This window comes from Eupeodes corollae, chromosome 1, assembly GCF_945859685.1.
Source record: "Eupeodes corollae chromosome 1, idEupCoro1.1, whole genome shotgun sequence".
NCBI classification, from domain to species: Eukaryota; Metazoa; Arthropoda; class Insecta; order Diptera; family Syrphidae; genus Eupeodes; species Eupeodes corollae.
In genome coordinates this window covers 115,858,587-115,871,789 of record NC_079147.1, presented here as the reverse complement: position 1 = coordinate 115,871,789, position 13,203 = coordinate 115,858,587, and the positions used below count along the sequence as shown (strand labels likewise).

Sequence of the window (13,203 nt, the reverse complement as noted above, 5' to 3'; positions counted from 1 at the left end):
TTAATGGGGTTTTCCATAGGTAAATTCAGATTTCCTTTAAAAATTGATTTTTTTTTCGTGAAGGATGGAACGCGATTGGAATTATTTGTTTGTATTACTGTAACCTCATGTGCGTGTGAACGATTGCGTGTGAACGATTGCGGTACAGCTGTCTAATTACCAGCTAATTATTTTTAAAAGATTGTATGTATTGGTGCAAAGAGGGATAAATCTACCGGAAATCCAGATCTGAAGATTTGATCTTAAATTAAAAATAAATCAATTTGTATTTGGCACATGGAAAGAAAAAACAGTTGAAATTTGTATGTTTGAGTGATCTAGATCAAGAACGGTTTTATGGAGAATTTGACGTTGGACATTACATTAAAGAAACCAGAGTGACAAATGAATTTTCAGATAAGAAAGATCAACAACAGGTAGGTCAAAATTGTAAAGCTATCGCCTTTAGGGTTGTGTAGATTGATGACAAACTTTAAATACATTTAGCTCGATGTGTAAAACGAAAGAAGAGCAGTAAACATATATACATATGTGTTTTGTGTTTCTGCTGATAAAACAACAAATTATTAGCGTACATGAAATCAGTCTGTTTTTCAGCGAAAGGTATGTTGAAACCTCCCAAGTTACAAACAATTGTTTTTTAGGGAAGATAGACAAAAATATATGAGTCCTGGTCTACCTAGTGCCGTAAAACGAGCGCTATAAGATAAGTTATTAGAAGTATAAACTAACTTATTTGGTTCAATGATTTATTTTCAAAATTTAAACTAAAATCATCTTTAAAAAGAGAAAAAACAAAGGACAATTTTGTTTAGTTCATACTCTTTGAGGTGTTGGCTTCGCTGGAAAAACTATTTTTTTCTTATAAAGAATCGTTTTGTAATATTCTGCCTATAAACACCATGGTTTAAGCGACGAATGCTTTCATAGTAATGGCACACTTCTGCCATTAGTATTTGCTCTATTTCCAGTCTTTATTGCCATATATGTACATACGTTCTAAGCCGCATGTTTTACAGCCTAATGCCCATACAAAAAATCATATACTGGAGCTAAGCTTTCCAACGACTATGTATCTTAATTGTAAGCACTAAGTATTTAAAATGCTCATTCTATTTTCCTTTAAAATTATAGGATGATAAATTCCAAATATTATAATATAACTAGCTGACCCGATAAACGTTGTCGTGTTGTCATTTTAATAATTTCTAGAGAATATTTTGATAGAAATAAATAACTTATTGTAAGTGTGTAAGGATGTGGTATATAAGTGGGAGAGTTGTAGAGCACTGTAAATGGTGACAAAATATTAAATTAACAAATCACCAACAAAATTGTTTTAATTTTTTTTAAATTTTCGAAGTGCCCAAATCTTGGCCCCAGACAGACATCGTTTAGCCTTGAGACTTACTGATAGTCATTGCAAATGCCAATCTATTTGGAAATTGAAGGCGTTTGAATTGATTTGTCACATCTGTGGATATAAAAGGGATTCGCGGTAATAATATACTTTGACTCGGAATTTGCCATTTAGAATTATGGCCTCGTAAACATTTTTCATTATTTTTTGTAATAAATAATCGCGTGCCGTTGCACAACCGTGTTGGGTTCAAATTATGAAGCTAAATTACCGGTGATCTAACCTTCAGTTGTAAATTATGCAGTGGCATGCCTGGTAGATCCAATGAGTTTAAAACTCATTTGAATGAATTACAGCTTCGGTAGCATCACAAACTGTATCAATAGATTTGTATGACACCAGGTCTCCTGTTAACAAATGTTGTATCTTGAGATTTAATTCATTTATATCCACATTTTTTTCTTCTTAAATTGCTCTTTCTGCCAGCCACTCATGATTTGTATATTGTCATTGTAAATCTAGATACATCTGGTCAATGAGAGCAATATTCTTGCAGAAATCGATCGTTAATTTTATCCATTCAGTTTCATCTGTAGTAACTATTTCTGGCAATTGTTTTAAGAATGTTTCAGTGGATGGATCTTGAAGTATTTGAACACGCAATACTTTCAGTTGTACTTTTTCAGCATTACGACACATCGCGATGATCATAAGCGTACATTGAACGTGAAATAACCGGGAAGTGTTTGTCTGAAATCACCTGAAAGGAGTAACCGAGTGTCCCCAAATAGTCCGTCGTTGTTTTTTATATCTTTAAATGTCATGTGCATTCGTCCCATATTATAATTTTACACTGTTTCAGCGCTGTGGCCATGGAATGGCAGTGGCAGTTTAAATACTGAATCAACTGTTCTGCCTCCGCCCCCTAAAGTTGCTGCAATGCCAGAAGATGCAACAGCCAATGCGATACAGTTATTTGATCGTATTTCAGCAAGAATTAGCGAAATAAGCAATTTTTTGCAAGTTCCCCCTGGTGCATCCAAAAAAGAATCCACCTTGTCCTGCCGAAAGTGCGAGCAAGATGTGGCCTTAAATGGTTCTTTGTTCTTCATTCATTAGTGGGACATTGCGAGCGACAAAATCTGCCATTTCTACAGTATTGTATTCTAGTTCACGATTCAATTCAGTGTCTATTAAATCAGATGCATTTCGATTTGGTGAATGCATACCGAAATGACTGAGTGGTCAGTTGGCAATGATAATGCAAAGATCCTCAATAACAATCAATGCTTCATTGCACATAGTGTCACTGATACTATCATAAGATCGTTGCACCGTGTACGATGTTGATGCAATTGAACCATAGCACTAAGGAATACAAATAATAGATACAAAACATATTCTCAAACCTACCGAATGAATGTTAAAAATTTCATTGGAATTGGTTAAGCCAATATTATATACTCAAATACACAAATGAATACGTAAAGTACAACTAGATTAATATTAATATAAGTAGAAACTTTTTTTTTAATTGGCAGTCACACAAGTTATGTCAAGCTCAGCAACCCAAACGGAAGTTCCCACAACCGTGGCCAACAATAATAAAAAAAAAAAGTGATGAAAACTCATAATCGAGTTCATTTGCCAATCGTCTGGTCTTAATTAGATTCTAAGAAACAATATTTTGCTAACGTAAGCAAGTGCGATCGTTCGTAGCTTCTTTGACATAGCTTCGCCTTCACAAATTAACATTAAAGAGTTTTTGCATTATAACCACCACTTTGTGCACAACAATAAAGTTAAATTAAATAATTTATTTTTTAAAAACCTTTTTTTTATGTCGGCCTTTATTCGCATAACATTTCACATCTGATCGGTTTTTCTAAATGTTCTCGAAAGTGCAAGCGATCTGTTTAAGATTTTTTCTTTAAACGCCTGATGGTTAGTGAGTTGGACTGTCATGCTAGAGGTCTTGGGTTCAGTCGTTGGTTGTGCCACCTAAAGTTTTTGAAATTGACAAATCCTCCTAGAGTAATTCATGTCATGAAAAGTGTTTTCTTAAATCAGCCGTTCGGATTCAGCTTAAAACTGTAGATCAATTGCGTCCCTAACAACATTACTCGCACACAGTAATGGATCAGAATTATAAGTCACTATGCCCTAGTTATGTTGTATTTATTTAATACATCCGCACAAACCACTTTGAAAAGATTCCTTATGAGTGGTGATGTTATTTAATGTCTTAATTGGAATAAAATTGCATCAGGAATTACTGTACTGATGATGGTGGCAAAAGGATTGACCCTACTTTGTCGGACAATTAAATAATCTTTGTTTAGGTATTTTTAACATTAAATTATTGTAATGGGTCCGAATAGTCAAATTGAAAATTTTGACATATCTCGACGTTTCAAAGTAACTAGAATCAAAATAAAAGATTTTTAGAAATAAGCCTGTGCGTGCGTATGTTTTTTCGTCGTCCATAGCTCAAGAACCAGAAGAGATATCAACTTCAAATAAATTTTGTTATACAGACTATAAGGCAGAAAGATGCAGAAAGGGCTCTTAAGAAAATTGTGTGGATGGTTTTTTTACCATAGCAGTTTAATAAAAAGGTGACAATTTTGGTTAACCCTAAATACGAGACAATGACGCTAGAGACTTCAAATTAAATTTTATATAAGTAACTGTAAGGTGATACCAAACCAGTAACGTTAGTTGGAAAAAAAAATCTAATTAACGTTTTTTTTTATAGATCAAAAAAACTGATTTTCACCCCGAAAATTTTACGAATACAAAATGATTTTATCTCCAAAACAATTTTGTGCAACGAAAAATAACGTTTTTAACATCTGGTAAAATTTTGGGAAAAATGGAATTGACAGTTTTTTTTATAAACAATAAAAACCTTAAAAAAAGCATTGCTCAAAGGTCGTAAAAATTGTATTTCGACTCAAATATCTTTTCAAAAGTTTGAGATTATGGCTTCCAACTAATTTTGACTTATAAGAAATATTGTTTTCAACATTCGAAAAATTTTTGAGAAAAATTTAATTGACAGTTTTCATACAAAAAAATAAAAACTTAAACAAAAAAATTAATAAAAGTTGTTAAAAATTGATCTTCGTTTCAAATATCTTTTCAAAACTTTGAGATAATGGCTTTAAACTACTTTTATCTTTAAGAAAATATTGTTTCTTAACATTCAATAAAATTTTAAGAAAAATGGAATTGACAGTTTTTTTTGCAAAAAATAAAAACTTAAAGGAAAATTTAACAAAAGTTGGTAAAAATTGCTTTTCGACTCAAATATCTTTTCAAAAATTTGGTTATATGGCTTCCACTTATAAGAAATATTGTTTTCAACTATCGGAAAAATTTTGAGAAAAATCGAATTGACAGTTTTTAGAAAAAAATAAAAACCTAAAGAAAAAAATGATTTTCGACTTAAATATCTTTTCAAAACATTGAAATATTGGCTTTAAACACTTTTATCTTTTAAATATCTTTTCAAAAATTTGGTTATATGGCTTCCACTTATAAGAAATATTGTTTTCAACTATCGGAAAAATTTGGAGAAAAATCGAATTGACAGTTTTTAGAAAAAAATAAAAACCTAAAGAAAAAAATGATTTTCGACTTAAATATCTTTTCAAAACATTGAAATATTGGCTTTAAACACTTTTATTTTTTAAAAAATATTTTTGTCAACATTCAGTATATTTTATATTTTAAGAAAAATCTAATAGCTATTTTTTTTATAAAAATAAAAAATAAAAAGAAACAATACTATAACAAAAAATAGTATAAATATTTGATAAATATTGATGTTCGGTTCTTGATATCTCTCAAATTAGATTCATTCATCTAATTTGAAAAAAATTTAAGAAATTCTACTAAAATTGGTAAAAATTTGTTTTCGACTAAAAATCTATTTAACAAAACTAGATTTTTAAACTAAACTTTTTCTTTATATGAAAAATATTGTTTGTAATTTAAAATTTTTTAAGAATTATTCAACTGACAACTTTTTTAACCCAACACGAAAACCAACCAACTTTTAAGCAAGACAAATTGACAGACGGAATGGGAAGTTATCAGTGTGGGTCGCATCCCAGCCTTTTTGATGAACCATCTTCTTTGAACATTTTAGCTTTTTCGCAATGACTCCTTTAGAAGATTTTCCTGAAGAGTACATCTTGACAACGAGCTTACTCATTTCACGTCTGCAGCTTTTGTAAAATGGGTACTAACGTATAAGTTTATCCATCCCAGATAAACTAAGAAAAATTAAAGATTTTTTTTCAAGTTTATTTTCAAAGAAATCGAATATGTTGGCAAAAATATTGTAGCGTAAAGGGGAATTATACTAATTATGTTTACATAAGAACTTACTAGTTTTTAATTATAAATATGGCAAACATTTTGTGTAACTAAAATTGTAAACATATTGGAAAGACACATCTTTTTCATCGTTTCCTATTAATTTTCCATCATTATTTGTAAGTATATGATGACCAAGAAAGCAGATTTGAATAATGTTGATTACAACAACAAACAATTAGTAATTAAACTTTTTTTCAATAAAATATAAATTTTAATTACTTTTAGTTTTATTTAAATAAATATTGTGTAATTGAAAATTGTAATGCATTCGTTCAAGTTCTTGAGGAAAAGAATATAATATTTAAAGTAACTGATTTCTCAGTTGTAATTTTCTCAGTCATAATTTTTATTATTTTAAAAATAGTTACATTTAAATTTGGTTTAAGTTGTGTTAGGTTGGGCATTCTATCTTAAATCGTGTAAAATATATGTATGCTTTAGTTGTGCCAAAGTGAATATTTAAATTGTTTTATTTTCATCTCTTTCCCCATCATCCCCCTCTAGATTCCAATATTCAAAAAGCCAACAGGAGATTTTGGAGAGGTCTCAGACTATTAATAATTTTTATAACAACTTCAAAACATTTTATTTTCAATAAAAATAACTTTAAAAATTAAATTGTTTGTTTTTGTTTCACTTAAGTTGTTTTTATATACTTGTCGCTATCTATAAGAAAACAACCTATTTCAAATATAATTTGTGTACAAAAAATACAATGCATTATGTTTTATTTATTATTTATTTTCCATTTGTAGCGAGTTCATCGGCTCTACAATTACCTGTGATGTCTCTGTGGCCCGGCACCCAACAGAGGTGAATGTTAAATTGCATAAGAGACGATCGACAATCGAGGGCCGTTAAAGATTTGGTTGAGACACCGTCAAGGGATTTGATAGCAGCCTGACTGTCAGAGAAGATGCGGATATCAGAAGTTGATATCACGTTTTCTCTTAGCCAGGAGAGGACCTCTTTGATCGCTAAAATTTCCGCTTGGAAGACGCTACAATGATTAGGGAGGCGGAATGAGGTGCTTAGATTAAGCTTTTCTGAGTACACACCACTACCAACTACCTCATTTGTCTTGCATCCATCTTTATAAAAATGAATACTTTTGTTATCCAGGAGTTTTTTGTCTTCCCATCTCTGGATGGAATGGATACCTGGAAGTTTTTTTCCAAATAGGGGTTTAGGAATAGTGTAGTCTATATACTTTGGTATAGAACCAAAGAGGTTCAAAGTGATGGAGTGCCCCACATTGTTGTTGGTCCATTGAGATGAGGCGTCGAGTCTTATCGCTGTACTCGCTGCCACTTGTTTACTGAAGATGTCGAGGGGTGTCAGATGGAGGAGAGTGTCTAACGCTGCTGAGGGTGTGGTTCTCAATGCCCCGCTTATGCAGAGACATGCAGTGCGCTGAACTCTGCTGAGTTTGTCGCAGTATGTGACTCTCTTCAGTGCAGTCCACCATACTGCAACCCCGTACATAAGTATTGGTCGGATGACCGATGTGTATAGCCAGTAGGTTATGCGAGGTTGAAAACCCCATTTGCTTCCTATAGCTTTCTTGCAAAGGAAAAGAGCTACTATAGCTTTTTTTACTCTTTCCTGTATATTGGATTTCCAACTTAATTTTTTGTCCAATATCAGACCAAGGTATTTGGCTTCATTGGTAAAAATTAGTGGTATACCTTTTATTAAAGGAGCTACAATTACTGGGATCTTGTATTCCTGTGTGAAAAGGCAGAGGTCTGTTTTTTGAGGATTAATACTAAGTCCGCAGTTATCAGCCCATCTAGTGAGCATATTGAGTGCATTTTGGAAGAGGTCTCTCAGTGTATTAGGATGTTCCCCTGTGACAGCGATAGCAACATCATGGAAGCTATCCGGGAAGTGGGTGTCTAATAGCAGGTTTAGCTTTTCTTCGCAAGAGTACCATGTACCATCTGAGTTTTTAAGACAACTAGGCATTGTTGGATTTGTCGAGAGAATCTTCCTTATCCTTGATGCCTCCGAGGATTTTTCTATGGAGTTACAGAAGGATCTCCATGATTATCTTTTGGCTATTCTCAATTCCAGACACTTAGTATGGTTCCAATCCAACCCTCTACCACCCCTAAACTAATATTTAGTAATTCAATTTACGGTTTATTATAAAAGCTAAATTTAATATCTGTTTTTTGGGGAGCTATTAAACGATGTTTCCATAGCAGCCAGACATTTTCGAGAGTTCTATGATCCTGCCAGACACATTGAATTGAGCAGAAGTTGCCAGAGAGCGCAGTATATGTACGGTGCGAGCGAAACAGAGTATTCGGTTTATTGCGATATTTTACCTCTTGTTTTAACTTCTAAAATAAACTTTCATATTCTCCGTCACCTGTCAAGAAAATTGACTTCCAATAAATCAAAAATTGCCGGCAATCGTCAGCCGAATGTCTACCAATAAGTTATCTTATATTTGGATAAAAACAACAAAAAAAAAAATCAAATGGGGTGGCGCAACAGTCCGTTGTGAACCAGGGCCTACACTGAAAAAAATACTGTTCATAAAAATTATAAAAACCGTTTATTGACTCACTTTTCATTGTCCCAACAAACTTTTCACTGTCCCAATAAACTTTAATTAATTTAATTTTTTAATTTATTGTCCCAACAAACAGTTTATTGTCGCAATAAACTATTAATTGAGTTTCCAAACCTAAATTTCAAAAACAGTTAACTTTCAATAAACCATTTATTGTCCCAACAAACTGATTATTGTCTAAATAAACAGTTTATTGTCCCAACAAACTGTTTATTGTCGCAATAAACAGTTTATTGTCCCAACAAACTGTTTATTGTCGGAAACAACTATTTGTTGGCATAGTTTACCCAAGCGCACAAGAAGAATTGTCTGAATAAACGATTCAGTCTATTCCTTGTTCTTGTGCTGTGCTGAGTAAACATATCTGTGAAACAATTTCTACTTTTTAATATAAAATATTTTTGATTCGATACGTTTTAACCTACTAATGGTTGTTTGTTTAACCAGACATTTTTATCAGAGGTAAGAAAAGTCGGCCCTTGTATTTAATTTTCTGTGTACTTTTTGTTTTTTTGTATTCTTTTTTCATATTGTGCCAACAAATTTAATGAATTAAAAATCAAGCTGCAAGAGAATTAATACAACTCATCAGATAATTTTGAAAAAGCAAGGTGAGTTCATTAGTAATAAAATATACAAATTATATAATACAATAGTCTAATGTCCCAATTGCATGCTTTCGAATTCCAAAAATTGAGAACCGCAATGATTCTCAAATTTTTTTTAAGTAAACATATATTTTTTCATTCTTTAAATTATCCCTTCTTTCTCTATAAATCTTTGTTAGGATCTTCGATAGATCAGAAGTTCACAGCAATATTGTTTGATCCCTTTAAGTTTAATACAAAAAACTACAAAATTAAAGTCAATTCCAAAAAAAAATATTACAAAACCAAAATGATTTGTTTTGTTTGCAACGCTAAATTTCATGCTACAAACACACTTATACAACACTTAAAACAAGAACATTATTTAAGCTCTTTTAGCACTTTTCGGTGTAGGGAAAGTTTGTGTACGCAGTCATTTCAGAATTTAAGCAGCTATAAAAAACATTTAAGTCGAAAACATATTCAGGATAAATGCTGGAAGGCGTGTTCAAAATCCAGACTCACTGATATAAAGAACTCCACAGCAACATCGGATATTTTAAAGAAATGGCCCCCTTTAAAAACATCCTACTGGATTTCGATACGTAAGTCAAGTTTAAGTAGAAATTTGTCTAAAATTTTCTTTTTTTAAATTGTCAACTTCTGAAATTTTTTTTTAAACCTTTAAAAAATACACTGTATGAATAAATTTTTTAAATTTTTTTCTTACAGTTGGACATGGACTTCGAGTATATGTTTAAAAACCACAACTCTCTCCTTGAACGATGGGAGCACGTATACTCTAAAATCCGAGAGTTCCTAACAACGGAAGATCGAATTAAAGAAAAATCAATAAAGGAAGTTCTGGATAAAATAAAGTCTGATAACACTCCAGAAAGTAAGTTGAATATAATTTTGTTATATACAATTTATTTTTGGTTTTTAAAAACGCAAATAGTTTATTTCCGTCCTCAAGATTTGGTATTTGTATTAAAAATGACAGGTACTAAAAGACAATGGGTACAATTGTGTTCGTTACATCCCATTGGTGTAACACTTAAATATCTACACATGGTTCTATTTTTTATATAGGCCAAAATCTGTATTTTATGCAGGGAAAAGCTATATTGTAATGGTTGCATTTATTTTTTCAGATTTTTTTAGGTACTTAGGGTTGTACTTATTCCAAGAAACCAACCATCATAGTTTTTCAATGCACAACTTATGCCTATACCATACAAATAATCACCCCTTTTACGATTGTCGTTTTATTGATACCTTTCAGACCGTCGCCATTCAGTGAAAATTCGTTAAGTCCATTTTGACTTCAATTATATTTTCCAAGTTAACCAATAACGGAAGCGTTATTTCTCAATTGTAATAAAACAACTTTTTTACAATTTTAACGATTAGATTAATCCATTTTTGGATTTTTAATATTGGATAACCAATTTCAAATGCAGTTTGGTGACTTGGGGAATTTTGCACTGAACGACGACGATATGATATGGATCTTTAAGTCTCACACCAATGGGACGAAACCACCCATTACATTGGAGGTCTCCTTTATCTTGTCTTTTACGAAAGTTTATATTATAAATACTTACTAGTTTTATTTAAGTAATAGATAGTTATATCACAAAATTTTATATCCATGTTTTCATTTATATTTTTAGACTTTCGAGATGCCGCTCTTTTGTGGGCACTTCATGGGTACCTTGTACCCACATTAAAGTCTGTGCGAAAGGACCGGAAGGGAATGAAGACAACATTGAAACCAACCATCAAGGATTCCCAGGAATCATTCATTTTTGTTGCAGCCTCTATCCAGAACGTTGAGGATCACATCCAGCACCTTCAACAAAAAGGAGATAACGTGCAGCCGTTTATTATTGTGGTTGGCAAAGATGTTATTAATTTTAAGGAAGTATTTTTATATTTCGATAGCGTAAAGTTTCCTTTTATTAGTTTCATCCGGGCGGTGGACATTTGTTTTAAAACGTTTTTTCTTTTTAATTTAGAGTTTCCTAATCCAAGTTCCAACTTTTGGAACTTTATTCAGTCATTGTATTTTGATAATAAGAAAAAAAATGTTGTACAAAAGCACACATCCTCCTTAAAGCAATTAATGAATAATTTTTATATTTTTTTAACTTAGAGTTTCCTAATCCATTGTACAAAAACACACATCCTCCTAGCCATTAATGAATAATGTGGACATTTGTTTTAAAACGTTCTTCCTTTTTAACTTAGAGTTTCTTTATCCAGTTCCAACTTTTGGAACTTTATTCAATCATCCTTCCTAACGCAATCAATCGAGCCATTTTTTTCCTTCACTCCTATCACTGTAACAAGTTTGAGAAGATACACTTTTCAAATAATTTTTGATTATAATAATTTTTCATAACTCATGCACTTCTTTATCCTTTTCACTCCTATTATTACACTTTTCAAATATTTTTTCAGTATGCATTATGCACTTTTTCCTTATCTTCTTTATTATAAAAGAGTATTAGTCTATACTTTTAAGTTCTTTTGAATTAAAGTAACCATATTATTACTTTTCCACTACCATGATAGGGATTTATGTTTTTTATTTATAAAAAAATTATTTAAAATAAAATATCTCATGTTGTTTATCTAACTAAAATGTTTAATTTTTGAACTTAAAACTCTTACAAATTTCAGAAAAGGTTGCAAATAGAAAAAATAAAACGTAAGTATTAACATGTACATATTGCCACAATAAAATATTTATAGAAATTTTATAAATATATTGAAATTTAATTTATTTATATAAATAAATAAATTAAAATTTTAATATTTTACTAAAATTTTTAGCAATATGCTATTTGTGGCAATAAACTGAGTTAATTGCGCCAATTAAATCGTTTATTGGGACAATAAACGAGTTCATTGCGCCAATAAACTCATTTATCGGACCAATAAAAGGAGTTAATTGTGCCAATAAATAAGTTTATTGAGCCAATAAACGGAGTTAATTGTGCCAATAAATAAGTTTATTGAGCCAATAAACGGAGTTAATTGTGCCAATAAATAAGTTTATTGAGCCAATAAACGGAGTTAATTGTGTCAATAAATAAGTTTATTGAGCCAATAAACTCGTTTATTGAACCAATAAACGGAGTTAATTGAACCAATAAACGGAGTTAATTGAACCAATAAACGTTTTTATTGCGCCAACAAACGAGTTTATTGCGCCAATAAACTCAATTTTTAGTTTTGCCTTTTATTTCAACTAACCGTTTATTGTCTCAGTTAATCATTTATTGTGCCAATAAACTGAGTTAATTGAGCCAACAAACGAAATTATTGCCCCAATAAACGAGTTTATTGCGCCAATAAACGTTTTAATTGCGCCAATTAACGAGTTTATTGCGCCAATAAACGGGTTTATTGCGCCAATAAACAAGTTTATTGTGCCAAACAACTCAATTTTTAGTTTTGCCTTTTATTTCAACTAACCGCTTATTGTCTCAATTAATCGTTTATTGTCCCAATAAATCGTTTATTGATCCAAAACTGTGTTTCAACTAACTGTTTATAGGAATCAACTAACAGTTTATTGAATTTTAAGGGGAAAAATAATTCAATAAACAGGAATTTATTGTACCAACAAACTTGTTAGTTGGACGAGTTTTAATTAAAAAGTTTATTGGGACAATAAACTTTTTTATTGATATTACGTACCTTTTTGGTTCAGTGTAGTGACTTACAACTCTCAACCATTCCTGTGTGCGAGTACTGTTGTCAGGAATGGAAGGGACCTACAATTTAAGGCCGAATCCGAACGGCTAGTTTGAGAAAGCACTTTTTCATGACAAGAATTACTCTTGAAGGATTTGTCAATTCCTCGCAAGAGGAATTTTTAAATTAAGGTGGCACAGGCAGGGATTGAACCCAAGACCCCTTGCATGACAGTCCAACGCACTAACCATCATGCTACGGGTACTACAAAAACAACAAAACGTATTTTTTTATAATTAACGGGCATTCCACATTCTCGATGTGCGGTTAAAGAAAGAATCTATACTTGATAATACGTCCGAAATTGAGCTCAAGATTAAATGATGTGCATTCCTAGAAGTATAAGTATTACGACTAAATTGTTTGAGGGGTGAATGCAACTGACAGAACACTTTTTATAAAAATACCAGTAGAACAACAAAAGGCATTGCTGCGGTGTAATTGTTTCGGTTATAGTTCTATCGCCTATAATTTTCAAAGTTCTTTTTTGGATGCTGTCCAAAATACTTAAACTT

The 13,203-nt window shown here is 31.5% G+C and overlaps 2 protein-coding genes across 3 annotated transcripts in view; both read left to right on the top strand.

Moving 5' to 3' along the window:
- Positions 1 to 13,203, top strand: part of LOC129954062 (glycerol-3-phosphate dehydrogenase [NAD(+)], cytoplasmic) — a 39,191-nt gene that overhangs the window by 14,430 nt on the left and 11,558 nt on the right. The window lies entirely within an intron of this gene.
- LOC129954066 (uncharacterized) lies at positions 8,559 to 11,374 on the top strand. Of its 2 annotated transcripts, XR_008782634.1 has the most exons (4): positions 8,559 to 8,795; positions 8,898 to 9,525; positions 9,653 to 9,818; positions 10,597 to 11,374. XR_008782634.1 is itself a non-coding variant. In XM_056067718.1 (2 exons), exons 1-2 carry the CDS (start codon positions 9,659 to 9,661, stop codon positions 11,076 to 11,078), a joined length of 642 nt encoding a protein of 213 aa, XP_055923693.1. In that variant the 5' UTR covers positions 9,547 to 9,658; the 3' UTR covers positions 11,079 to 11,374. The 2 variants fall into 2 exon arrangements, 1 of the variants encoding a protein (XP_055923693.1); XM_056067718.1 differs by lacking the exons at positions 8,559 to 8,795; positions 8,898 to 9,525 and having other exon boundaries at positions 9,547 to 9,818.